General features: G+C 43.8%; 1 protein-coding gene across 5 annotated transcripts in view; it reads left to right on the top strand.

The window, feature by feature from the left end:
- Positions 1 to 783: 783 nt before the first annotated feature.
- LOC311099311 (glutamate receptor ionotropic, NMDA 1) overlaps positions 784 to 26,163 on the top strand; it is a gene marked incomplete at both ends in the record, with an annotated part of 28,296 nt that continues 2,916 nt past the window's right edge. For 2 of the 5 annotated variants that reach the window (XM_084140033.1, XM_084140032.1), the window contains 20 exons: positions 784 to 1,032; positions 5,276 to 5,410; positions 7,533 to 7,709; positions 10,610 to 10,672; positions 11,395 to 11,492; positions 11,760 to 11,881; positions 13,163 to 13,337; positions 13,445 to 13,589; positions 13,818 to 13,904; positions 14,984 to 15,122; positions 15,595 to 15,722; positions 16,395 to 16,559; positions 16,707 to 16,825; positions 17,231 to 17,343; positions 17,602 to 17,750; positions 18,012 to 18,169; positions 18,665 to 18,826; positions 19,086 to 19,195; positions 19,562 to 19,707; positions 24,447 to 24,560. In XM_084140033.1, coding sequence (XP_083996159.1) covers positions 784 to 1,032; positions 5,276 to 5,410; positions 7,533 to 7,709; positions 10,610 to 10,672; positions 11,395 to 11,492; positions 11,760 to 11,881; positions 13,163 to 13,337; positions 13,445 to 13,589; positions 13,818 to 13,904; positions 14,984 to 15,122; positions 15,595 to 15,722; positions 16,395 to 16,559; positions 16,707 to 16,825; positions 17,231 to 17,343; positions 17,602 to 17,750; positions 18,012 to 18,169; positions 18,665 to 18,826; positions 19,086 to 19,195; positions 19,562 to 19,707; positions 24,447 to 24,560 — 2,754 coding nt within the window. Of the gene's footprint in view, positions 1,033 to 5,275; positions 5,411 to 7,532; positions 7,710 to 10,609; positions 10,673 to 11,394; positions 11,493 to 11,759; positions 11,882 to 13,162; positions 13,338 to 13,444; positions 13,590 to 13,817; positions 13,905 to 14,983; positions 15,123 to 15,594; positions 15,723 to 16,394; positions 16,560 to 16,706; positions 16,826 to 17,230; positions 17,344 to 17,601; positions 17,751 to 18,011; positions 18,170 to 18,664; positions 18,827 to 19,085; positions 19,196 to 19,561; positions 19,708 to 23,618; positions 23,646 to 24,446; positions 24,561 to 26,163 lie in introns of all 5 variants that reach the window. The other 3 variants (XM_084140034.1, XM_084140035.1, XM_084140036.1) reach the window with 3 other exon arrangements.

Below are 26,163 nucleotides of genomic sequence, written 5' to 3'. Positions count from 1 at the left end.
ATTTATTTAGCCTACCTAAAGTAGTCTGCAATATTCACACTTTAAGAAATAATTTGTTTTTTATCACATAGACCTAATATGACGTTTTTGATTAGATCAATTATTGTTGTTCTCACACACCAATTTTGTCTTGCTTTTCTTTGATGCCCTATTCATAATCTAACCTACTACCATTCCTGTCATATAGTGAGTAACATCGTTGTTGAGATGTTGAAAATACACGTTTTTATTATTAGTTTCCTTTGATTAATTTCCTGTGACATTCTAGCAGCATAACGCCAACGCGAAATCACGGATAGATCGCGGAGGCGCGCACCACTGCGCGGGCACAGCTGTCAGCACCAAGGACAGCCGCTCAGCCCCGAGCGTAGCATCAGTATAATCACTTCACAGAATAGCCCCGCGCGGAGCCCACGGAGGACCGGGAGAGCAATTATACAGTGCGCAAAGGGAGCCGCATACACCGCGAAATATGCTCTGACTCGTTTCTATCGACATTGGAAAAAAGACAATGGGGAAAATAGGCAAAGGAAGATCAAACTGTTTGAAGAAATGCTTCTAAAACAGCAGAGATAATCCAACAACCGTTGAGGTCCTGACCATGCACATTCCTCCGCATTGCACATAAATCAACTGTCCAGATTTTCCACACTGTCCAGCCGGACGGTGGTTCCAGCCGTGGTAACCGGTTGAACCGTGCAGTCCAGAAGCCGGGCAAGCCGACCTGCCAACACGAGGAAGAGACGCAACCGGGGTCCACTGTGCGTTTTGGTCGTTTACACGATGCGTCTGTTTCTGCTGGCGGTGGTCCTCTCGTGCTCCTGTGCGCGGGCTGGCTGCGAGCCGAAGATAGTGAACATCGGAGCCGTACTGAGCCAGAAGAGGTACGAGCAAGTCTTTAAGGATGCGGTGACCCAGGCGAACCAGATATATGGGAGAGATAAATTCAAGCTGACCGCCATCTCCGTAACGCACAAACCCAACGCTATCCAGATGGCTCTCTCCGTCTGCGAGGACCTCATCTCTAACCAGGTATCTCAGGAGGGGGCCGGCGTTCCTGCATGGGTGTTAAATGATAACAGCCTAATAACATGAGTCATTAGCACATATATAGCCCATCTATTCATTGGTGCAAAATGTCAATCATATTAATCCCAACCATTTAGAGGGCTAGGAGGATTGTCCAAAATGTGTATGTGGCCTATTTGAGTCTCCTATTTGGGGTGAAATGAATTATCCTCTTTAGTGTGATGCATCATCCCGTTTCTGCTTCAAAGGAACTGACTGATGTGCGTAATGGGGCAAATGAGGTCGATATATTGTGATTTATTTGCAATAAACAGACCACTAAGCATAGACTATAACCTCAGTGCCTGCCTGTGAATCACTGTGCCACCTGTTTCCAGCCTGGTCTCATGGACCAAACGTAACATAGGAAATCCGGGGCGCTCAAATTAGTATGATATGTTACGTTTGGTATGTGTAACAGTGTTGCTTCCATCCCTCTCCTTGCCCCAACCTGGGCTCGAACCAGGGACCCTCTGAACACATTGAAAACAGTCACCCTAGAATCATCGTTACCTATCGCTCCACAAAAGCCACAGCCTTTGCAGAGCAAGGGAAACAACTACTTCAAGGTCTCAGAACGAGTGACATCACCGATTGAAATGCTACTAGTGCTCACCGCTACCTAGCTACCCATTTCACACCGGTTAGATATGGTTACATAAGACAAAAGGTTACATAAAACCCCTAACATATGGAGTTGTTTTAAGATGGTCATACCATGGATCATTTTGCTATTTGAGTTTCAATTTTAGGACCCCTATAGGTATAAAAAAAATACTGTATATAAAAAAATGATTGGATTAAACATTGAATTTAGCCTTCTTGCTATTAGCACATAGAAACGCATTGAATAACATATTCATACATGGCAAAACAGATAGTCAAAAGGAAGTATGTTTTGAAGTGTATCCTATATCTGAGCGATATAAGAAAGATCAGGATTTTTTAATATATACATATTTTTACCCATATTTAACCCCTTTTTTGGGCACTAAACTACTTCCATATATACTCCCATTAACTGGTACCAGGATACCTTCTGATGAGTCTTGTGAGGCTTGTGGGCGTCCTAGAGAGAGTCTCATCTTTCCATAGAGGGATCATATTAGTTTGTAGCCCAAACGGTTTGGAAGCAACAGACGTTTTAGTGAGAAGACCGATTTTCAGTATATGTGTCCTGGTCGGACAAACACTGCTGTACCTCTGCCACCTTCCACAACAGATGCGGAAGGCCGACATCGGTGGATGCAGTGGATTGAGATGCAGCCCATGCAAAAAAACAGATATCTCTAACTAAAACAGACAGATTCTGATGGGGATTTTTTATTATTATGCTAATTCGGACATCGACTCAAGGGGGTTGTTTAAGGCCAAAATGAAAGGAGGGTGGTTGGTTGGGGTGGATGGGTAGGTGTATAACGCAAACGTCTAGCAACCCAAAGGCTGTGTGTCCGAATCTCATCACAGACAACTTTAGCATTTTAGCGAATTAGTAACTTTGCAACCACTGACTACTTTTGAGCTGCTTTGCAACTACTTAGCATGTTAGCTAACCCTTCCCCTAACCCTTTAACCTAACTCCTAACCTTAACCCCAAACATAACCCCTAGCCTAGCTAACGTTAGCTACCTAGCTAACATTAGCGTTAGCCACTTATAACGCGAACGTCTACCAACCCAAACGTCTAACAACCCAAAGGCTGTGTGTCCGAATCTCATCACAGACAACTTTAGCATTTTAGCGAATTAGTAACTTTGCAACCACTGACTACTTTTGAGCTGCTTTGCAACTACTTAGCATGTTAGCTAACCCTTCCCCTAACCCTTTAACCTAACTCCTAACCTTAACCCCAAACATAACCCCTAGCCTAGCTAACGTTAGCTACCTAGCTAACATTAGCGTTAGCCACTTATAACGCAAATGTCTACCAACCCAAAGGTTGCGTGTTCGAATCTCCTCACAGACAACTTTAGCATTTTAGCTAATTAGCAAGTTTGCAACTACTTAGCATGTTAGCTTCCCTTAACCCTAACCCTTTAACCTAACTCCTAGCTTAGCTAAAGTTAGCCACCTAGCTAACATTAGCCACAACAAATTGGAATTTGTAACATATCATACGTATTGCAAATTTGTCTACCCCTGAGTCCAGGTTGCTATTTCAAGCAGATTGATCTTATTGCAACAATATGAAATGTTTTATTGCAGTTTATATCGTAAAAAAAAAATGGAACAGTTTATATGGTTAAAAATGGGACTGTTTATTTGCAAAACAATCTGTTTGTTGCAAATGTAAATTGTGTTACTCTAATAGACAATATTTCTTAGAGCCTAGGCTATGATAACACTACCATGAAACTGCAGCCAAGCCTTTAAGAGATCCATCACATATGGTAATACGAGCTTCCAAAAGAAAATGGAAGCTGAAATGAAATTATACATTTTAGAAGTTGGATATCCATATGATGTTGTTACATAAACAGTAGCCAATGTAATGAGTAACTGCCAAACCTGGACTTGAGGCCAAACATGAAAAATAAAATGGGCTGTGGGCCTGTGGCCAAATCTCTATCCCCATATCTGTAGCCTATTATCCAGACAAAGCTATGTGTTCAAGGGTTAATATAAATCATACAAAAGTTATTCTTTATCTGTTAGAACTGGACAATCAAATTAGGCTTTAAAAGCCATGGACTGATTGTTTTTATCTAAGGGCCCAAAACACAGAGATTTGTGGGGGATTAGAGGCCAACTGCACTTCAGTGTACACAGCTGCAGATCCACTGAACTGCAAACAAACTAACTAACCAAGAGTGAAATTAGTGACGCGTCCTTAAATGAGTTTTACTGCAGTTTCTATATTCACTGCTTGTGCCATGTGACAAAATATTGCCTAAAAGGAGGCCAACATGGCCACGTACGCAATGGGCCCATCCATCAAAGCATCCCAGGGTTAGCAGTTGGGGTGCATGCCTCGTTCGTCTGCCATTATGTCACCGAGAAGGGCGTTTAGTTTGTATTATGGAAAATTATATGATTTGATCATTAGAAAAGGGTAGTTATAACTGTTTGGTTCATGTTATTACTAGATCAATGATGAGACACACAAGTGTATGGTAGGCAATTGTTTTTGGCTCTAGACTGGGAAAATTACTTTTTCACTTCAAGTGCAATTCTTCTTTAGGTTATTATAGCTTTTGCTCAGGACATGTGTACACGACTTGTGCAATTTAAACCTAACAATGAAAACAACATTAATAAGTTATGTATTGCGATGTTACCCCTTTGAGAATTGTTCCAACACTGAAAGACATTACTAAAAGCCTGGTCCATCCCATTCACATTAAGCATTACATTGCTCATGTAGTGAAGAGAGCTGAGGCGTGAACCACCCCTCCCCAATCCCTCTTTCTCACACTCTCTCTCTTTCACACACACACACACAAAGGTCTCTCCCTAATTCCTCCACACTATTCCAATGTCCCCGGTCCTCTTCATTGTAATGATTGTTGTAATTGATAGAGATGGTTATTTGCTAACATATCTTTGCTCCCTACGTTACACAATATCTGAGTCCCATCCTATCATCACAGAGGGCTGCAGGGATGAGAAAGGTGCCAATGTTCTACATGTACCTTTACTTGTCAAATGCATGGAACAGTGCCTACTAACTGCCTAGCTGGAGACCTGACCATGTGAGAGACTCAATAGGATGGTCTTGGCTCTGTGGTGGTGTTTGTCACTCAGAGAGAGGGTCCATGACAGATGGGATGGTAGATGCCTGGAAGCGCTCTTTGGATGGAAGAGCTCATTTGAGGCCCAACCATACGGGCTGCACACACTAACCATCATGCCTGCATATCATGCCAGTTTTGTCTTCCCCCTCAGTTGGATCAGTGTTCCATTTCTCAAGAATCCTATTAATCTAAGAATGTATATACAGTTGTGCAGTAATAAGTCGTTAGTAGAGCTGCAGTGAGGAGCACCTGTCAACTTCATCCAGGGTAAGTGTCACTCAGCTTTGAGCCAAATGAATATCCATCTGCCATGCAGCCATAATGCTAATGCTAAGTGAGGATGGTTTAAGAGGAAAGAGCTGATTTGACATTTCCATGTCGCGGTGATGAATCAATAGTCGATACACTTTATTATCCTTTCACCTCCTTCACAGATGTGTGTTTTTCTTTCATCCTCGTACTTGTGTCTGCAGGTGTATGCCATCCTGGTGAGTCATCCTCCCCAGTCCAACGACCACCTCACCCCCACGCCTGTGTCCTACACCGCAGGCTTCTACCGCATCCCTGTTGTGGGCCTCACCACACGCATGTCCATCTACTCCGACAAGGTGAGAAATTACAGATAGGGAGAGAGAGAGGGAAGGAAGGGGGGGGGTGGAGAGGGAGGGAGAGAGGGAGCGGGGGAGAGTGAGGTGAATGATGGAGCAGTCCATGGGGTTCTAAACAGATAAGAGAGACATACAGTGGGGAAAAAAAGTATTTAGTCAGCCACCAATTGTGCAAGTTCTCCCACTTAAAAAGATGAGAGAGGCCTGTCATTTTCATCATAGGTACACGTCAACTATGACAGACAAAATGAGAAAAAAAAATCCAGAAAATCACATTGTAGGATTTTTAATGATTTTATTTGCAAATTATGGTGGAAAATAAGTATTTGGTCAATAACAAAAGTTTCTCAATATTTTGTTATATACCCTTTGTTGGCAATGACACAGGTCAAACGTTTTCTGTAAGTCTTCACAAGGTTTTCACACACTGTTGCTGGTATTTTGGCCCATTCCTCCATGCAGATCTACTCTAGAGCAGTGATGTTTTGGGGCTGTCGCTGGGCAACACGGACTTTCAACTCCCTCCAAAGATTTTCTATGGGGTTGAGATCTGGAGACTGGCTAGGCCACTCCAGGACCTTGAAATGCTTCTTACGAAGCCAGTCCGTTGCCCGAGCGGTGTGTTTGGGATCATTGTCATGCTGAAAGACCCAGCCACGTTTCATCTTCAATGCCCTTGCTGATGGAAGGAGGTTTTCACTCAAAATCTCACGATACATGGCCCCATTCATTCTTTCCTTTACACGGATCAGTCGTCCTGGTCCCTTTGCAGAAAAACAGCCCCAAAGCATGATCTTTCCACCCCCATGCTTCACAGTAGGTATGGTGTTCTTTGGATGCAACTCAGCATTCTTTGTCCTCCAAACACGACGAGTTGAGTTTTTACCAAAAAGTTCTATTTTGGTTTCATCTGACCATATGACATTCTCCCAATCCTCTTCTGGATCATCAAAATGCACTCTAGCAAACTTCAGACGGGCCTGGACATGTACTGGCTTAAGCAGGGGGACACGTCTGGCACTGCAGGATTTGAGTCCCTGGCGGCGTAGTGTGTTACTGATGGTAGGCTTTGTTACTTTGGTCCCAGCTCTCTGCAGGTCATTCACTAGGTCCCCCCGTGTGGTTCTGGGATTTTTGCTCACCGTTCTTGTGATCATTTTGACCCCACGGGGTGAGATCTTGCGTAGAGCCCCAGATCGAGGGAGATTATCAGTGGTCTTATATGTCTTCCATTTCCTAATAATTGCTCCCACAGTTGATTTCTTCAAACCAAGCTGCTTACCTATTGCAGATTCAGTCTTCCCAGCCTGGTGCAGGTCTACAATTTTGTTTCTGGTGTCCTTTGACAGCTCTTTGGTCTTGGCCATAGTGGAGTTTGGAGTGTGACTGTTTGAGGTTGTGGACAGGTGTCTTTTATACTGATAACAAGTTCAAACAGGTGCCATTAATACAGGTAACGAGTGGAGGACAGAGGAGCCTCTTAAAGAAGTTGTTACAGGTCTGTGAGAGCCAAAAATCTTGCTTGTTTGTAGGTGACCAAATACTTATTTTCCACCATAATTTGCAAATAAATTCATTAAAAATCCTACAATGTGATTTTCTGGATTTGTTTTCTCTCAATTTGTCTGTCATAGTTGACGTGTACCTATGATGAAAATTACAGGCCTCTCTCATCTTTTTAAGTGGGAGAACTTGCACAATTGGTGGCTGACTAAATACTTTTTTACCCCACTGTACATTCTACTCCCCTACTTCGCTAGCTACCAAAATAGCTGTTGGCAAATTACATTCTGCTCCAAATGTCATGTAAGGACAAGATATTTCTGTTTGATTGTGAACAATTGTAAAGGCCTCATTAATATTTTAGAAAGAACAGCAAAACCATGGATGACTAGCAAATCATTTCCTCGCACTCATTTACATTTACAGTTACATTTACATTTTTGTCATTTAGCAGACGCTCTTATCCAGAGCGACTTACAGTTAGTTAGTGAATACGTTTATTTTATTTTATTTTTTATACTGGCCCCCCATGGGAATCAAACCCACAACCCTGGCGTTGCAAACGCCATGCTCTATCAACTGAGCTACACTCCTTCTTCTTACTTTGCTTTGCCCCCAGAGTATCCACTTGTCCTTTCTGCGGACTGTCCCCCCGTACTCCCACCAGGCTCACGTGTGGTTTGACATGATGCGAGAGTTTCGATGGAACCACATCATCCTGATCGTCAGCGATGACCACGAGGGGCGGGCCGCGCAGAAGAGACTGGAGACCCTACTGGAGGAGAGGGAAACAAAGGTGAGATGCTCGGGCTCGCCGGACCCCCAGTGTGTGTGGTCTCTGTTTAACTCGCAAAGGTCTTCTATGTATGTAACTGTTTTCCTTTCTGTTGTGTGAACACATCTCTCACTGACCATTGTGTAAACATTGGCTAACATCAAAATGCTAGAGACATCTACAGCGTCTAATGTGGTCTGATCTGAGTACATCTTTTACTCATCTCATGTTGCTTTTCACCATAGTCAAATTATCCTGTGTCAATCCACAACGGGAGCCAAATAGCGGACTTTAACCTGGGGCTTTGCAAAATATCAATGACTCCCAAACAGAATGATGGTCAGTAGATCCTTGATGTATATTTGTGTTGAGATACATGTATGTTGTTTGGAAGGCATGGAGTTCATAAATCCAGTGTAATGCTCACTGGGAGACTTGTAATGTGATGGATGGTTGACATACAATAGTAAATCAGATGGTCATACTATCCTGTGCTGAGACACTAAGGCACTGAGACACTGAAATACATATCTTTGGTTTTATTGTGTCCTTGTCAAATGATGGACTGTGAGTCCATACAAGTAAAAGGACAGGCATATGATAAAGTGTGTCCATAAGCATTACTTTAGCTCAGTCACCTCTGAGGTTGTGTTGCTGGGTAGCTAGCTCATTAAATGTGCTGATCCACCTTAAGCCTAAAACAAACCAGGGATGATTTCCACTAAAGCACATCTGTCAAACTCATTCCACGGAGGGCCCAGTGTCTGTGGGTTTTCACTCCACCCTTGTACTTGATTGAGAATTAAGGTCAGTAATTAGTAAGGAACTCCCCTCACCTGGTTGATTAGGTCTTAATTGAAAAAAACCTGCAGGCACTCAGCCATCTGTGGAATGAGTTTGACACCCCTGCCCTAAAATATCATGTTCCCTAAAGGAAAAGAGAAGGAACAATTAACACATTCTTAAAACGACAGGATGTGGTTAAGGCTTTTTGATACTGCACTGTTTGTTCCCCTCAAGGGCTCCTTCCTGTAATTGTGTGATGGAGTGAAATGAGTCCTGATTTGAAGAGTAATTTAATCAGAGGCTGATGAAACGGTTCATGTGACACATGCTCACGATAATCCATACCGAAGGGAGTGGTGAAATGTCAAAGATGATCAAGATTGATCAGGAGTTACTAAGTATAGTTTTTGTCAATAAATCATCTTGTTACAAATAATTTTGACTTTATTGGATTGTACTATGACTACCTGTGTTGAAGTGGTGTTTTCTATGGTAAAGACCTACATTAGCTCATAGAATAGTCGGTTAACTGATAGCTACATGTTTCTTCCTTCTTAGAATCCATCTTGTCTGACCTTGGCTCTCTCTCTCTCTCTCTCTCTCTCTCTCTTAGATAATGCCATAACGAACGATTGAATAGATTTACAGTTACCAGATTGAAGGAATCTATCAATGTCACAAAATCCTTGGGATGATAGACATTGTGATGTGATGCTGTAAGGAAGTATCTGTGTTCTCACAGTTAAAAGCTTGGACTGTGATTTTATCAGTGGTTTTAAGAAATTACTCAGCCAGCCAGGTTGGTGAATGCTGGGTTTGCCACATTTGGGGAGTTGGTGTCATTTCCTCATTAAATATAAATATTCTATTTATTCACATTTCATATTCTGTATCGTGCAGATTATTCACATTGTAATTGCAGGTTTATGTGCTGTGCTGCTGTGACAAGTCACAGGGACAGTAGTTTGATGGGGTTCTCTACCACAGCCGGTAGAGAGACTATTCTAGCTGTAGTGAATTCAGTCAGAATACTGACATGAGCGACACATCATACAATATTCATGCTTGACTGAAGTATAAAAAATAGAGCACTCAAAGAACTCTTTTGGGAAAACAAAGCCAGTCATCTAGACTGGCTTTGAACCAAGGCATTGCAGTGCCACACAGAGACAGCTGCAAGATGGTGGAGGGCTAGAGAGAGAAATTGACAAAAATAGATTTGGGTTTGGGGACTCAATACATCATTAGATTATTTATATTCTAAATGAGGACCGTAGTCCCATTCACTGCAGTTTGATTAATGCTATTTTTGTAATGCCATGATTTAGGAGTGTGCACTGACCTTGAAACACTACGACACAATAGCATGCAACGTTTGGAAGGGGAGCAGTGTTTTACAGAGCAGTGCTGACCACAACTTCAGATTACATTTGAGGCATAACAGATCTGTAATCCTTTCAGTGGCGTGAGCTTGAATACAATTGAGGAGAATGGGATTTACTTTGGATTTGCTTGTCAGGCAGTATAATGAACCAATGTGGCAGAGTCACTGTAGCATTTGGGAAGTGGAGGACGCAGATCCCGAGCGCTCTGCCTGCGGTCTGAGCTGAAAGGTCGGGCATCAGGGGAGGCAGGTCTGTCAAGCAGAAGATGCTGTGTTTCACTGCAAAATGGCTCCCTGACTAAGGCAAAGCAGGAGACTGCTTTGCAGCTCCTTTCACAATATACAGGAGCTGAGTGGAATTCAAAATGGAGAGAGCCTGAGGGGCATTAGTTTGCAGAATCAGACTGTTTACCTGTTGAGATTGCTTTGCACTGACACTCAGACATTTTAGCCCTCTCAATCTCATTGTTGTACAGAGAGTATGACTGTTTCTGGACCAATGCTGGACAATGGTTTGAGGGTCTTAAGTTGTCTTTGAAAGATTGTGAATGAGGTCATATGACATAGCAGTAAATAGGATTGCTAGTGGTCAGTGGCTGTCTTTGATTGACTTTGCAAGCCCCAGTGTTAGGGATCCCAATTTGAAGCAGAAAAGTGGAGATTTGTTGGAATGCTTTACTGCGATCCATTTTCAACTGTTTATAATATTCTTCTGTGTCTGCATATTTTCTCTGTGCACATTACTCATCAGAATAAAAAAAGGAACTATGAAAACCTCGACCAACTGTCCTATGACAACAAGCGAGGACCTAAGGTATATTTGCATGGTCAATGCACGCCGCCCACCAACTTTCCAAACGTAGCAACTAGAAACCAGCCCAAGCAGTCACCAGCAGACCCAGAAATGCCCCTATCTTGGAAGCACGTGTTTCTTTTTACTTTGAGACATTATCCCTATAATTTCACTGAAGAATGATTTTGTTATGGAAAGACAATAATTTTCCGTAAAAAAAAAAAGAAACAAATGAACAGCGCTCCGCTTCAACCATTTTCATTTTTTTCATTCAAATAAAGGAATGCATGTTCTCAGAAGAAGAGAAAAAAAGATTGCAAGTCTATTCCTTTGAGGAGATCCGGTAGTGTGGGACAAACATTTTCCCAGATTACTACTCCCTCCTGTTTTGTAGCACCTCTCTAGTTTTCAATAGTTTTTTGTTGGGGGAAAAGGTTCCCCCTCACTCCCCTTTACCTGTTTTTAGTTACTGGTTGCATTGACCTTCTTCTCCCCCCTACCTAACATGCACGTCCTTCTTTGGAGCCTTGATAACCTTCAGTTTGCATGCGAAAAATGCAAAAGTTTTTTCCCCTCCAATTTTTTTTTTAGTTGAGTCGATTTTCCTGGATCGTTTTCCTTTTTATCCTCTCTCCCTTTTTCAACAAAAATCTTCCAAATCGAGCAAAACAGGTAAAGAGACAGCATGGTTTCTGAGGTGGGGGTAAGTAGCTGGCTTGACTTATTTTGTGCCCCAATCACAGGCAGAGAAAGTCCTCCAGTTCAGCCAGGAGACTAACTTAACTGCGCTGCTTCTGGAGGCCAAAGAGCTGGAGGCTCGCGTCATCATCCTCTCCGCCAGGTGAGACCCTCCTATTGCACCTCCCACTTGTCCCATCAGGCCCCTCCCATCAAAAAGCCCCTCCCATAAGTACATTTTCCCTATTCCTATTTAGACCACAACATGATTTACAATTACTTTTATTTTGCACTTCAAAGTGGTTTAGTTGACACCTCTACATTTCTATTGCGAAGTGCTGGCATAATGTCACACAGTAGTGATTTACTGCAATGATTTAAATGAACGATAAGTAATCATGTCTATATCACTGAACATCTCTGTTTTCAGTGAAGAGGACGCTGCTGCAGTTTACAAGGCTGCCCGTTTCCTCAACATGACGGGCTCGGGTTACGTGTGGCTGGTGGGAGAGCGGGAGATGTCGGGTAAAGCCCTGAGCGAGGCGCCAGACGGTACGTACCGTACGCTGCTACCCAACAGCCACTTGGAAAACACTTCAGAATGCTGGCCTTTTTCTGGGGTCACCTTTCATCTCACCTCTACGATTAGGGAAAAACCCATAGATGAATGCCTCGTTATTAACGATGTATCATGTATGATTATTTGTTGAGTGTTAAGCATTTAAACGTTTAAGCATTTTATATGTTTAAAGGTTTTAAATGAGTCACAGAAGTTTACACTATTATCTCTTAAACAAATGTTAATACAGTGTTAGGTCCTGTGTCTCCGAACCTATAACTATTGATAGGTTAACTCATACATACAGTATGTTTCCTAAAAATATATGTTGGGTTATGCAAAGCTTCGCTTACTGCCTTTATTGTACCATTCTGATATATTAATAGCTTGGTTCTCATGAGTTTATAAAGGGTGTTTTGCAACCCCCACATTGAAGTCTAACTGAATTAGAATGGTAAGCTACAACTGTCCTTTCTTATGTCCCGGAGTCTGCACAAGTCTCACGTAATATGTCACTTTGTGGTCACAAATGTTAGCGTCAAACCCCAGGCACTCCAACACCCCGACCACCATTGTCTTACGTTAGGTGGTGTCACTCATACGTGACACTCGTCCCTCAGTGCAGATGATTAGTAGCGCTATCTAACGTAAGACAATGCCCCGATCCATGCAGATAATTATTTGTCAGTCATGTCCATGTCTCAGCATCTGTTGCTGTTTTAAACTCACCTCTGTGGCTTCTTTCAGGAGTCTGCAAGACTACTGGACCAGTTGCAATAAGAAAACTTAACTGAAGTTGGATTGTTAATGTAATTTGTATATTAATTCTCTAATCTAGTTGATGTATGTTTGTTTGGTTCCACACATACACTATAGCTTTCTGCTTGTGGTATTTTCCAACCTAACCCCTATAAAAGGGGTGATAGAATTGAATCGATCCAACTTCAAGGGAGTCTTTTTTCCCCCCATGCTGGGCAAAGTTCACTAACAACCTCTAAATATTGATCAAGCTATTACTCTCTGATCATGTTGCCTCTTCTTCTCAGAAGGGAATCAAAATAAAATCATCCCAAATCAATTTCCATCAAGATGAAGTTCATGCTTCAAAGACTTCCAGTGCTGGATCAAAAACCTGCGGTTGGACCTTTCCTCAGGATGGCTGAACGAGAGGCTCCTATAAGTTTTTAGTGTGTGTATTGCAAAAGGATCCTGATGGTTGGTAGTCTACCAGGTCACTGATTTACTTTGTTCTGCTGTTGGTTTGATGTAAGCAGGTCTCATTGGCCTCCAGCTCATCAACGGCAAAAACGAGTCTGCCCACATCAACGACGCAGTGGCCGTGGTGGCCCAGTCCATCCAGGAGCTCTTTGAGAAGGAGAACATTACAGAGCCGCCCAGAGGCTGCGTGGGAAACACCAACATCTGGAAGACCGGGCCCCTCTTCAAAAGGTACATTTATATAATTTAGGAAGACACCAACATACAAACACACTTTCTCACTCTGCCTATTTCCCTACACTCTCACACTCAGATCTACTTCAATTTCTCTTGCTCAGGGTTCTGATGTCATCAAAGTACCCAGAGGGCCTCACTGGACGTGTGGAGTTCAATGACGATGGCGACAGGAAGTACGCTCACTACAGCATTCTCAACTACCAGAAGAGTCGACTCATTCAAGTTGGGATTTACAATGGAACACAGGTAACTTTATGGCAACAGTCTGTTTCTACTGTGATCTTCCATTCTATTGCTATTACAGCTCTATTAAGAAGTAAGCATGGTAATTAGAAAGCAGTGGTTTTATTAGCAAGATGCTGAGCTGTAGCTAAAGCAGCTGACTCTTTAGTATTGGACTCCCTTGTGTTTGGCCCTCATCAGCTCCACACATTATGTCAGCACTCCTCTAATGGTGGTGTTATGACCCTGTAGGTGGTGATGAATAATCAGAGGAAGATCATCTGGCCGGGAGGTGAGACAGAGAAACCGCGGGGCTTTCAGATGTCCACAAGACTAAAGGTATCGCATTTCACCCTCCTCAGATAATAATATTCCATATATATACACTGAACAAAAATATAAACGCAACATGTAAAGTGTTGGTCCCATGTTTCATGAGCTGAAATAAAAGATCCCAGAAACTTTCCATATGCACAAAAAGCTTATTTCTCAAAAAAATTTGTGCACAAATTTGTTTACATCCCTGTTAGTGAGCATTTCTCCTTTGCCAAGATAATCCATCCACCTGACAGGTGTGGCATATCAAGAAGCTGATTAAACAGCATGATCATTACACAGGTGCACCTTGTACTGGAGACAATAAAAGGCCACTCTAAAATGTGCAGTTTTGTCACAACACAATGCCACAGATGTCTCAAGTTTTGAGGGAGCGTGCAACTGGTGTGCTGACTGCAGGAATGTCCACCAGAGCTGTTGCCAGAGAATTGAATGTTCATTTCTCTACCATAAGCTGCCTCCAACGCCATTTTAGAGAATTTGGCAGTACGTCCAACCGGCCTCACAACCGAAGACCACGTGTAACCACGCCAGCCCAGGACCTCCACATCCGGCTTCTTCACCTGCGGGATCATCTGAGACCAGCCAACCAGACAGCTGATCAAACTGAGGAGTATTTCTGTCTGTAGTAAAGCCCTTTTGTGGGGAAAGACTCAAGTGGGGGTGGGCCCAAGTGGGGGTGGGCCCAAGTGGGGGTGGGCCCACCCGGGTGGGCCCACCCAGGGGTGTGAAATCCATAGATTAGGGCCTAATTTATTTATTTCAATTGACTGATTTCCTTTTATATTTTTGTTCAGTGTATATATATATATATATATATATATAAAGTAAAACAACGCTTTATATCTTACAGAATCTTCAATGGAATGGGCCTGCAAAGGATTCTACTATTCTTTCTCTATCCATCTCTCTCATTTTCTCTCTGTCCATAATTTCTACCATGAGTGTGTGTGTATGTGTGTTTTATGTGTTCCTTGTGGAGGGGTTGTTGTCCGGAGGGTTGGTGATGTAGAGTTCCCTCAGGGTCAGTGTGAGCTAAAGCCCACTGTGTGATAAACAGCGTTCTCTCCCGTCTGTTATAGATAGTGACCATACACCAGGAGCCCTTTGTGTATGTGAAACCCACTGAGCAGGATGGAACCTGCAAGGAGGAAAAAACCTTAAATGGAGTGGCAGATATTAAAAAGGTGATCTGCACAGGACCAAATGAGACCATCCCAGGTAACACAACAGGGACGTTTATGATATCACTGTGCTTTTACTACGCCCGCTAAGTACCAACTGGAGATGCATACATATATATACAGTAGGTATCTATATATGTATGCATGTTGCTGAGTGTGCCTTTGTGTGATTGTTGGCATATGTGTGTGTGTGTGTGTGTGTGTGTGTGTACAGTGTGTGTGTGTGTGTGTGTGTGTGTGTGTGTGTACAGTGTGTATGTACAGTGTGAATATGCTAGAGAGTTTGCTTAAATGTTTGCAAACAGTGTGGGCATGTGCCAGCCTGTTTTGAGCAAACAGTGTAAGTGTGTGAAGTCTGGTTGCAGTGTGTAGCTGTATTATTAAGTGAATGGGTGGTTTTGGTTGAATAGTGTGTGTGTGGGCAGTTGGTGTCTGGTGTTATTAAACATTTTTTTTTAAATTCCTCTTGATTGATTGTAACTTGCAACCCTCTGCTGGTTTGGTTACAGGACGTCCAATTGTACCTCAATGTTGTTATGGATTCTGTATTGACCTACTTATCAAGTTGGCTGGAACCATGAACTTTACCTATGAGGTGCACCTGGTGGCTGATGGGAAATTTGGAACACAAGAGCGGGTCAGTTCCTATAGAAACTCAGAGTTCTCTCTAGATAGAAAACCTCACTGCCAAAAATGAATTGACCAACAATTGTCTATTTGCATGCATTTATATTACATTCAATTATGTTAAGTTATGAAGCAAATTATATCTAATCTTATCTCTGAGATGTGCTTTTTGAATTAAGTTTATGCGCTTGTAACGTTTTGAAAATTACACAGAATCATCTTATGGTACTGCACTCACAAAAACGGTTTTGTTTGACATAATCACTAACTATCGCTAACTAAATCATTAACTAAAATAAGTCCTTTAGCCGAGAGAGCCATGGAAACCTAGGGTCACACCACATTGGGGACTTTAGCTTCATGTTGGAGGGAGAAGGTGGTGGTGAGACCCACCCTGACCTGTCAGGATGTACTGAGCAAGCAAGGTGGGCTGAATGGAGCTTCTCTGGAGAGCCACGCTCAGTTACCACATCTCTTAGCCAGAGAATACCATTCAGACCATTTCTGCTCATTTTTATTTGGGTTAAAGGCACAAAGGGTTAAAGCACCCAGATTTTCGCCTTTAGCTACTCACCAGAGTCAAGAGAGGGCCTACTTGTTGTTTCTGTTACTGATAAAGGACACTTCATTCTGAAATTCATTGTCGGGTTGGTTATTAACCCTTTACATCCATTTACCACAGGTGAACAACAGCAACAAGAAAGAGTGGAATGGCATGATGGGAGAGCTCCTGGGGGGTCTGGCAGATATGATCGTTGCCCCGCTGACTATAAACAACGAACGAGCCCAGTACATCGAATTCTCGAAACCTTTTAAGTACCAAGGCTTAACCATCCTCGTTAAAAAGGTATGTCCCCAAATTCCTCCCAAAATGTATGAGAACAAATTGACAGTTCATACAGACTATACCTGATTTAGTCCTCATTGCAGATACCCCACATTCACAGACCACTGTAAGTGGTCTGTGAATGACTGTCGGTGCTGTGTGTTACAGGAAATCCCTCGCAGTACACTGGACTCGTTCATGCAGCCGTTTCAGAGCACACTGTGGCTGTTGGTCGGTCTTTCGGTGCATGTGGTGGCGGTGATGCTTTACCTACTAGACCGGTTCAGGTACAAGGGGATCCATGTGTGTCCGTCTGTCTATCTGTGTGTGTGTGTGTGTGTTTGTGAATGTGTATGTATATTTGTGTGTGTGTGTGTGTGCGTGCGTACATGTAGGCGCATTCGTGCACGTGAGTGTGTGTGTGTGTGTGTGAATGTGTGTGACATACTCTACCTCTGCTTATGCTCCAAACCTCTCCAGATCCTTCACAGTGGATGAGGGGACAGAGGTAAAGACTGACTCCAATCATTCCACTGCTCTGCTCCTCTGGCTTTCTCTTTCTGTTTTCTTTCTGTGCTCTAGCTCGCTCTTAATTAGCCACTTACACAGACTTCCTCCCTGCCTGGGGTTGCCAGGGTTTTCTGCTCTGTCTTCTCATGTATGTCTCACTTTACCTCCTGCTCTCTCTCTAGCCCATTTGGGAGGTTTAAAGTAAATAGTGAAGAAGAAGAAGAAGATGCCCTCACCTTGTCGTCAGCCATGTGGTTCTCCTGGGGAGTGTTGCTTAACTCCGGTATTGGAGAAGGTAGGAGAATACTATCACTAAATAACCTCTAAAGGCTAGTACAGTTGTTAGTATACTAGCTAGTTAGTGTACTATTTCTGCAAATACTACCGGTATACTGATCAGTTTGTGATACTGATATTAACTATAGATATATTAGTGTTGCATGTCAATAAATAATGTCATATTTGGGAGATGCTAGACATAAATATATTGAGCCACATTTGATGTCCCATAGAGAGAACATTTTGTAACGTTTTATGGACTTTTCTTATCCAGGCGCGCCGCGCAGCTTCTCAGCGAGAATCTTGGGCATGGTGTGGGCTGGCTTTGCCATGATCATAGTGGCATCGTATACTGCCAACCTGGCTGCCTTCCTGGTGCTGGACCGGCCTGAGGAGCGCATCACCGGCATCAACGACCCGAGGGTGAGCATCAAGTAGTCCTGCTTTAAATACATACAGAGAATCTTTTCTTTATATTTTCTCGATAACTTGTGGATAGTAGGTTACATACTGCAAAAAATGTACATGTTTAGCAAGGTGCGAAAGTTATTGGGGGTGAAAATACTGTAAAGTAAGTGGTTGTCTCGTGTCAAATGTTTTCATTTTGACAGAGTTCCAGAATTGGTCAACTGTATGTAAATGCTGAATGTAATGTTCCCTCCAACCCTTCCTATCCTTCAACAGCTGAGGAACCCATCGGACAAGTTCATCTACGCCACAGTGAAGCAGAGCTCTGTGGATATCTACTTCCGGCGGCAGGTGGAGCTTAGCACCATGTACCGCCACATGGAGAAGCACAACTACGAGAGTGCCGCTGAGGCTATCCAGGCCGTGCGCGACAAGTGAGTCCCGGCCTGGCCTGGGCGTGTCGGCCGGTCAGATAGTCAGGTCAGAGAGAGAGAGAGAGGGTCAGTCAGTCAGACCTGGGGGTTCTGGACCTCTGGAACAGTGAGGCCCAGCAGGTCTTACTGCAGCGTTCCCTCTGGTCCAGGCCCATCATCCAGCCAAGACAGATCCAGGCTCAGATTTAGAACAGGGCTGCATGAACTGTGTCAATAGCACTGACACCAGTCTATAGTTGAGCTAACGTTGAGCTGAGGAGCACCCTTTTTCAGGTTTTATCCAAGACGAGCTTCTTTGAGGTGGGGAATCCAATGGGGGACGCGCCGTCGTCCGTCCGGCATTGGATTTCATTTTTCAAGCGGCGGTAGACATGGCTGGTAACGCTGACTCACACGCTTTGTGTGGCCAAAGGGGAGCCGTAAATGTGTGTTGTGACAATCACTGTACTGTTGCACCGTAACCCCCTCCTCCCCCCTGCCTCCCTCCCCCAACAGCAAGCTGCATGCTTTCATCTGGGACTCTGCGGTGCTGGAGTTTGAAGCCTCGCAGAAGTGCGACCTGGTGACCACGGGAGAGCTGTTTTTCCGTTCGGGCTTTGGCATAGGCATGCGCAAGGACAGCCCCTGGAAACAGAATGTGTCCCTGGCCATTCTCAGGTCTGTCCCAGCCGAAGCAGCATTGTGTGTATGTTGTTATCTTTTATTTTCCTTTTTTAACCATCCGACACACCGCTGTGTCAGCTCTCTTCTCTCTCTGTATCTCCTCATTCCTGCCCTTTGTCTGTCTGTTAGTCTGTCAGTCAGTGTTTGTTTGTGTCGTCTGTGTTAGTGGCATTCTGGGATTTAGCTTCTGGAGTGTATGGCTTGGCCTTTGTTAACTGTTTTACCTCTCTGCCCACTCCCCACACCCCTGCAGTTCCCATGAGAATGGCTTCATGGAAGATCTAGATAAAACCTGGGTGAGATACCAGGAGTGTGACTCACGGAGCAATGCCCCAGCCACACTCACCTTTGAGAACATGGCAGGTAGGGTTCCTCTTTTGGGTTTTGAGAAACCTAAAAGTGATTGGACAAAAACTGCAGTGGTAAGGTACTGTAGCCTTTTTTTGTCCAATACCTTTTTTTTGTTTCCGTTGTTACGTGAAGTATGTACTGTTAAAGTCATTTGTTGTGCGTTACTGCAGTTATAGTTGTTATAGCTGTGATCCTAATATCAACTTGCAAGGTTTGCAGCGGACGGCGTGAAGTGGAAGCAGGTCGAGGAAAGGACGGGCAACCGTTGACCTATTAGACTAGATTCACACAGACACAGTCATGGTCAGTGGGTTGCAGCTGAGTGTCAGATTGGCGACTCACCACCCATCCCTGTGTCTGTCTGTCTCTGTCTGACAGGAGTGTTCATGCTGGTGGCTGGAGGCATAGCAGCAGGAATCTTCCTCATCTTTATTGAGATCGCCTACAAGCGACACAAAGACGCCCGCAGGAAGCAGATGCAGCTGGCCTTTGCGGCCGTCAACGTCTGGAGGAAGAACCTGCAGGTATGGCATCTCTTTCCCCCCGTAAGCACTGGCACCCAGGGGGGGAAGGGCAGAGATGGGCTGAGACACGCCCAGCATAGCCCTTCCTGCAGGTTCCTCCAATACAGGTGTACGACCAATCTTTTTTTTTCATCACTATTAGCATCCTGTCTGACCTTGTTGCCAACTGGTGACCGTCACTCACGGATTGCTGTGTCACAATCAGTGATGAAGGTGTTCCCAAGGCATTACCATGAGCCACCGTGGGTCCATCCTCCAGTCCCTTAGACCAATGGCCCCTATGTCTCCTCTCTGTGCTGCAGGACAGCAAGGAGGCCTCTGGAAGCCAAGCTGTGGGCGCATCGATGACCCCATCGTTAGTATGTAACATAGACAAGAGACATCTCCACCCCACATCACCCTTCGCTTTTAGAATAAGAGTTAAGCTAAAATAAAAGCAGCTCTAACATGAGAACATTTCAAACTAAAATATGCATTCCACGTTCATGGCATGAGCCAGTTAAGCCTTACACTTACCTTAGCACGTATGCAACGCAAGAACACAATTAGCTACGCAAAATGGCCCTTCTGCGTACTTGCGTTGTAAAAATATGCAAAAGTGTGCAGCCCAGAATGTATAATGCATTGCAACTACGCAGAACGGCCATTTTGCGTAGCTAATTGCGTTGTTGCATTGCATACCTGCACAGGGTATAAATTAGGCTTCGTCTGCTGCTGCTTTAACGCTTTTAGGCTTTGTAAGGTCAGATGATGAGGACATGCAGGGGAATAAGGTAATTGATGAAAGTCATTTAATTAAGGAGAATCTCACATAACTATGAGATTCACAGATAAATGTCATGCTTTTTAATAGCTGTAACAGTGTGCTGTTACACTATCATTTCTGACCCCAGCTCTCCTACTGTATGCTTGATGTCTATACTTGTCCAGTATATACATCACTCCATCCCCCAGTATCCCCACCCCATACAGTGTTTATGGACACTAAACATGAGAGTCCTATCAGAGAAAGCCTGCGTGTCAGTGAATTATTTCAGAACAGTGGTCGCCTAAAGATAATCAGGCAAAAACCATTCCGGCTACAGTTGAGTTATGCGCTCGCGCCTCAGTCCGTCTAGTCACTGAAGAATATGATTTGCCCTTAACTCAAATATCTTCCACTGTGAAGCATTGGTGGCCCCCCCAACTCCCTCATTCGCCCTTCGTTTGCATCACCCCCCCCCACCACCCCCCACTGCGCTGACCTACCATCCTCAGCAGGAGGAGCGTGGCGTGGGGGTACAGGGGAGGGCGGTGACGGGGCACACGAGCTGAGATGGGCAGTGGACACTATGAGCCTGTGATGTGGCTCTGGCAGCCAGCCTGCCCCATGCTGGCTCTTTGTTAAGCGCTCACAAAAGGTCAGTGGTGCACCTGTTGTATTGACAGCAGGGCTGGAGGAAGGTACGGTAAGATCACAGTCTCCAGTGTGTGTCAGCAAATCAATGTCCTTCCGAGACTGTCTGTCATCTACCTTACTACCAGATGTAACTGTTGTCCATGTCTTCATGTGTGTGTACATGTATAGACACATACAGTAGACAAATGCATGCAGGCGCCCGCTGAGAAAGGAAAAGGACACACAAACTGTTGGTCTATGTAACATCTGTGTTATAGACAAGGTTATATTGACACAGTTTATGAATAATTTCAGCACTACTGAACAAAGATGGCTTCATCCATGCAAATCACACACAGCATAATTCTCAAGAGGGCCTAGAACATGCTTTAAACAAATGACAGTTTTCTGCTCTTATTCCTTAACTGGGGCATCATGCTTGGAGTAGTAGAAGCGAGCAAATCGTTGAAGCTAATACAGTATGTTATGAACATCAAATTATCACCATGTCTCTCAAGGCCATGATTACTTACAGAGGAAGTATAATACATACAGTATTTCACACTATTCAGTACACACTATTATCACAACAACAGGGTTTGGTGACAGTTTATGGGAACTTTTCCTTTCTCTGTGGGTATTTCCAGCTAGGTGTCCAGCATCATTTTTACTGCTTGTGTGTTTGTATGTTTATATTTTTGTTTGTCTTTATACTTCTGTGCAAATGCAAAGTATTTGTACATGCACGCCTTCCAACACAGGTACCTCTAGAGGATGTGCACTTCTGAATAACCTGTTTGAGTCCATCGTATCGTTCACTATGTTGCTGCTCTGAACTGCTTACGCCTTAGTCTCTTCTCCAACAACTAACCAACAACTAAACAACTAACCAATTCCATTTGGAATTTCAATTCACTCGCTGAATTGATTCAATTGAATTGTAATTTACCCCAACTCTCACCACCTTTGTTTGCTTGTATCTACTGAAAAAGCACTGTGAACTGAATCTGTCCTCATCCCTAGTTTAAGAGAAGCTACAGTATCTAGCCGTTAGTTTTCGCTGTTGTAGCAGGTCTTATTCAGAAGTGCACTGCCTAAAAGTGGAGGAGATATTAGGAGTGAGATCAACGAAATACCAACGAGAACTAATGCATTCCAGTGGCTGTTGTTTCCTATTGGAGACAGGAAGCCGCTGCACATGCGTCCAGTGGGATGCTTCCTCCGTTGGACCAGCATGCTTTGCATGACCGGGACATTGCAAACGCAATACTTCACCAGCGGTCATTGTCGATTGATGTCACGTGAGACCTGGATATTCTACGCTGAAAAGTACAAGAAGAAAAAACAATTTTGACGAGAAACTGAAAAATACAAAATAATAGAAAAAAACGATGCTTTGAGTTGCTTGCAATGAGCTTAATTTTTTCTATCTAAATGTTTCTATGCCTTATCTTTACCTCATTGATGGAGTTTTAACATGAGGTGACTTTGACCATTGACTAACATCTAGATGTCATCTTCCAACAGGAAATCCATTTTAATTTACTTTTTTCTCACTGGTGACCTGTCCATCACTCCTCAGCCAATCAACTCTACCCATCTTCCACACCACCCAATAGAACATCACCTCTTAATGCTGTGGCATTAAGAGAATGGGGATGGTTTGGGTGGTGATGGGTGGCTCAAACAGAGGCTCAGTCATGTGATCTAATGACAGGGGATGTTCTGTGGCTCCAGTGCTGGCCTGAGTTGACTGTCATGCTTTATGTTTTGTGTCTCCTCCTCTATCCCTTCCCTTACCATCCCTGGCAAGCTCTTCTTATCCTTCCATGCCCCTTTCTGCATGTTCTCAGCTGAAATTCACACCACACATTTATCTAGGTCTAGGACCTCCCTAACTCCTACTCTCTACATCTCTTACCGTTTATATTCTAGGCCTAGGACCTCCTTAACTCCTACTCACTACATCTCTTACCATTTCACCTAGCTAACCATCCCCATCCAGACCTCACAACAACTTGGCCAAAACCTCTCATGCCACCTACCACCAAAACCTTCCCACACCCCCTACCTAACTACCTCGTATTTCTCCATTCAACCCCCAATCCCTGCTCTAACTCCATTTAGTAGTATACTGTATATAGTATATATATTATTCCATATACTATCACCCCAACACCATCTATTTCACTCCCTAGCGTGTGAGGTGAATTTCCATTATACCCAGCCACAGGTATAATGACTCAAGGGGCTTAAATGATATAATATTATCTGTTGTTGTTTATCTTATGTTGGTATGCATTTTAGTGGCTCCCCTGCTTTGTAGAGCACCTTTTTATGACTGCTTGGCTTGCGATGTGGTTGTTTCCTTTGCTAGCTTTTCTACTGGCTCGTTTGGTTCCCTTGGCTTTGCTTCTGGATCTTAAAGTAATAACTATCTAATTGCAAGAAGATGGATGTTTATTTATTTTTCTTTTCTCCCCCCCCCCCCCCCCCCCCCCCCCCCCCCCCCCCCCCCCCCACCCCTACGCAGCCCTCTTCCTCTCTAGAGACTCAGGATGTAAGAATACCTTAATATGAGCTTTTGCACACGAACACTCTGCAATGTACCTATAGAAGACTGAGAGTAGCTGTGGGGCACTTTGGTGGCATGAGGGAGGGAAGAAACACAGTTGATGTGTGAACATCTTGTAAGGATATGGTTAAAAATGGGTTTGGGAATATGTTTGAACCGCCAATGATTACAGTTGATTCTGTTGACTGTGACATCATAGTCATAGAATACTAACTATTTTGTTGTTCCTCAGTCCTGGCTAATGTTTATATTTTCTCTGAAAGTTGTGTGTCTTGGGGTGAAGGGGGTGGAGGTATGGGTGGAAGTGATTACTTGATGTATGGGTGTGTGTGGGTAGGAGTTAGTGTGTGAGTAGGGTGTGGTAAATGGTCAAAGCAGCGTAGCACAGGTATCACCTACACATTCTCCTCAAACCATTCCAATGCATTTATAGGGGCATGGGGGTGTTTGGATGTGTCAATGCTTGGCTAGGGATTTTCCTTCATGTCCAGTCCCACTATGATGAAATGGCCTAGCTGCTAGTGTAAAGGCATTCTTATATGATTGGCCAGACTACAGTCCCAGACAGTCCCACCACTGAAAGACAAGCAAAACTCCTGTTGCCCCCAATATCCAATGGAGACCACTTTGTGTCAAGACACTCACTCTCATACCACTTCAGACAGTGAAATGGAAGAGGGAGGGAGGGTGTGGAGGGAGGGTGAGTGGGTGAATGGGTGAGACTGAGACTAAGGTATCACTCCACCCCAAGAATACGCATAATTGTTCTACGTATATTTATTTTAGGATAGGAAAAGTGGTAGAGCAGAGCCCCCCGACCCCAAAAAGAAAGCCACTTTTAGGTCCATCAGTACCTCCCTGGCCTCCAGCATCAAGAGACGTAGGTCGTCCAAAGACACGGTAAGGAGATGAAGAAGGGAACAACATCTTCCCTTACTCTTCCCTCTCTTTTTCTTTACCTCTGTCTACTCTTCTCTCCCAATCTCTCCCTCTTTTTCCTCTGTCTTTTCTACCGCCATTCCCATCTCTTAATTGTGAGAGAGCCCCATTCCTCTCACCCATCCTACATGGCTCAGCAGCCATGGCCACGTGTCTGTCAGTCCGCCATCGATCAGCCATCCAACCAGACGCCATTTGTAGGCCGGTGCCCCCTACAGGATGCTAGGCAGCAGTGCAGGGTGCAGGATGCAGTGCAGAGCAAGTCAGGGGCTGGAGGTGGTGTGCTGGCTGTGGGGAGAGCAAATGCAGGGCCAGGCTGGGCTGGCTTCATGGGATTAGTGGGTATAGTACTGGAGGAGAGGGCAACACAGCAGTCTGTCTTGCTTGTTTGGGCTGCTCTTCCTCCCTGCCAATGATCTGGACGTGGTTTTTAACCAATTTGTCTCTTGGTGATTTTGTAGTGTGTGTATGTGTTTGTATTTGTGTTAGTCTCCTGTTTCTCTGATTGCCTGATCCTGTTCAATCCATCTTTTATACACTTAAATCCTGCACTTCCTTTCATTTTGTTTGTTTGTTGGTTTGATTTCAAAGCATGTGCCAACGTAAAGCCATTTGCCAAAGTCAGTCAACCGTTCTGGAAACAAACTAACGTATTTTTTTTAACCAACAGACCATCTATTTCAGGATTTTCTCTTCATGGAGTTATATTATTAGATCTACTCTGTCTACTTTTGATTTGTCATGTTTACTTTGTCATGTTTGCAATCATATTGTCTGACAAAACGATTTTCTGTGTCAATTTTGCATGCCTTTTAGGGTCTATTTCTAGGTTGTTACCGCAGGTGGTTCTATCGTGTCTTCCTCTGTTTGCCGCCTTTCTCGGCTTGAGATTCTTTGAAACATCACACTTCTATTGTGTCCGCAGCTTAGATCCACTATAAAAAGAACTCCAGCCTTATCCACCTCTCTTTCTATTGGAGCCTTGCTGCAGCACAATAAGAGTGTGATGCTCTCTTATTTTCTCCACAGTCCAGTTGGAAGGGCCTGCTCATTGCTGGTGGGGAGGCTCCTCCACAGTGGCCTGACAATCCAGTGACCCGCAACGTTCTCTGTCCTGCTGTTCACCCAGACATAGCTGACTGATGACCAAATCTGAGTTAACCAGCTATGCTCAATCCGGATTTAGCTGAGAGTTTCACAGTAGATATCAAAGCTTTTTGTTTTTCCTTGATTACTTATTGGCCCAATCGAACATGTAAAAAAGGTCTCTGTTGGTCTGTCTTTCTGTTTGATTTTCTCTTTTTTTTTCTTGGTCTTATATCTATTGTCTCTGACATTTATAGTGATGTTATTCCTTTGATCCAAATCAAAACTACAAATCTGCCATCCGCCACCTAATATCCACTGGAGGTTTTTCTATAGAATTGGTCAACTATAGGAATGGGGAAGATGGAATGACCATCGTTGCTGTTTGTGGGAGGTTTAGGATGGTGGTTTGGGAGTTATCGTGCGCTTACACAAATCTTTGGTGAAAAAGAGAGACCACATAGGTTACAACTAGATT

The sequence above is a fragment of the Coregonus lavaretus genome (genome assembly GCF_964263955.1).
Source record: "Coregonus lavaretus genome assembly, chromosome: 24".
Taxonomy (NCBI): Eukaryota; Metazoa; Chordata; class Actinopteri; order Salmoniformes; family Salmonidae; genus Coregonus; species Coregonus lavaretus.
The sequence above is the reverse complement of the archived record's forward strand: the minus strand, read 5'-3'. Positions and strand labels throughout refer to the sequence as shown.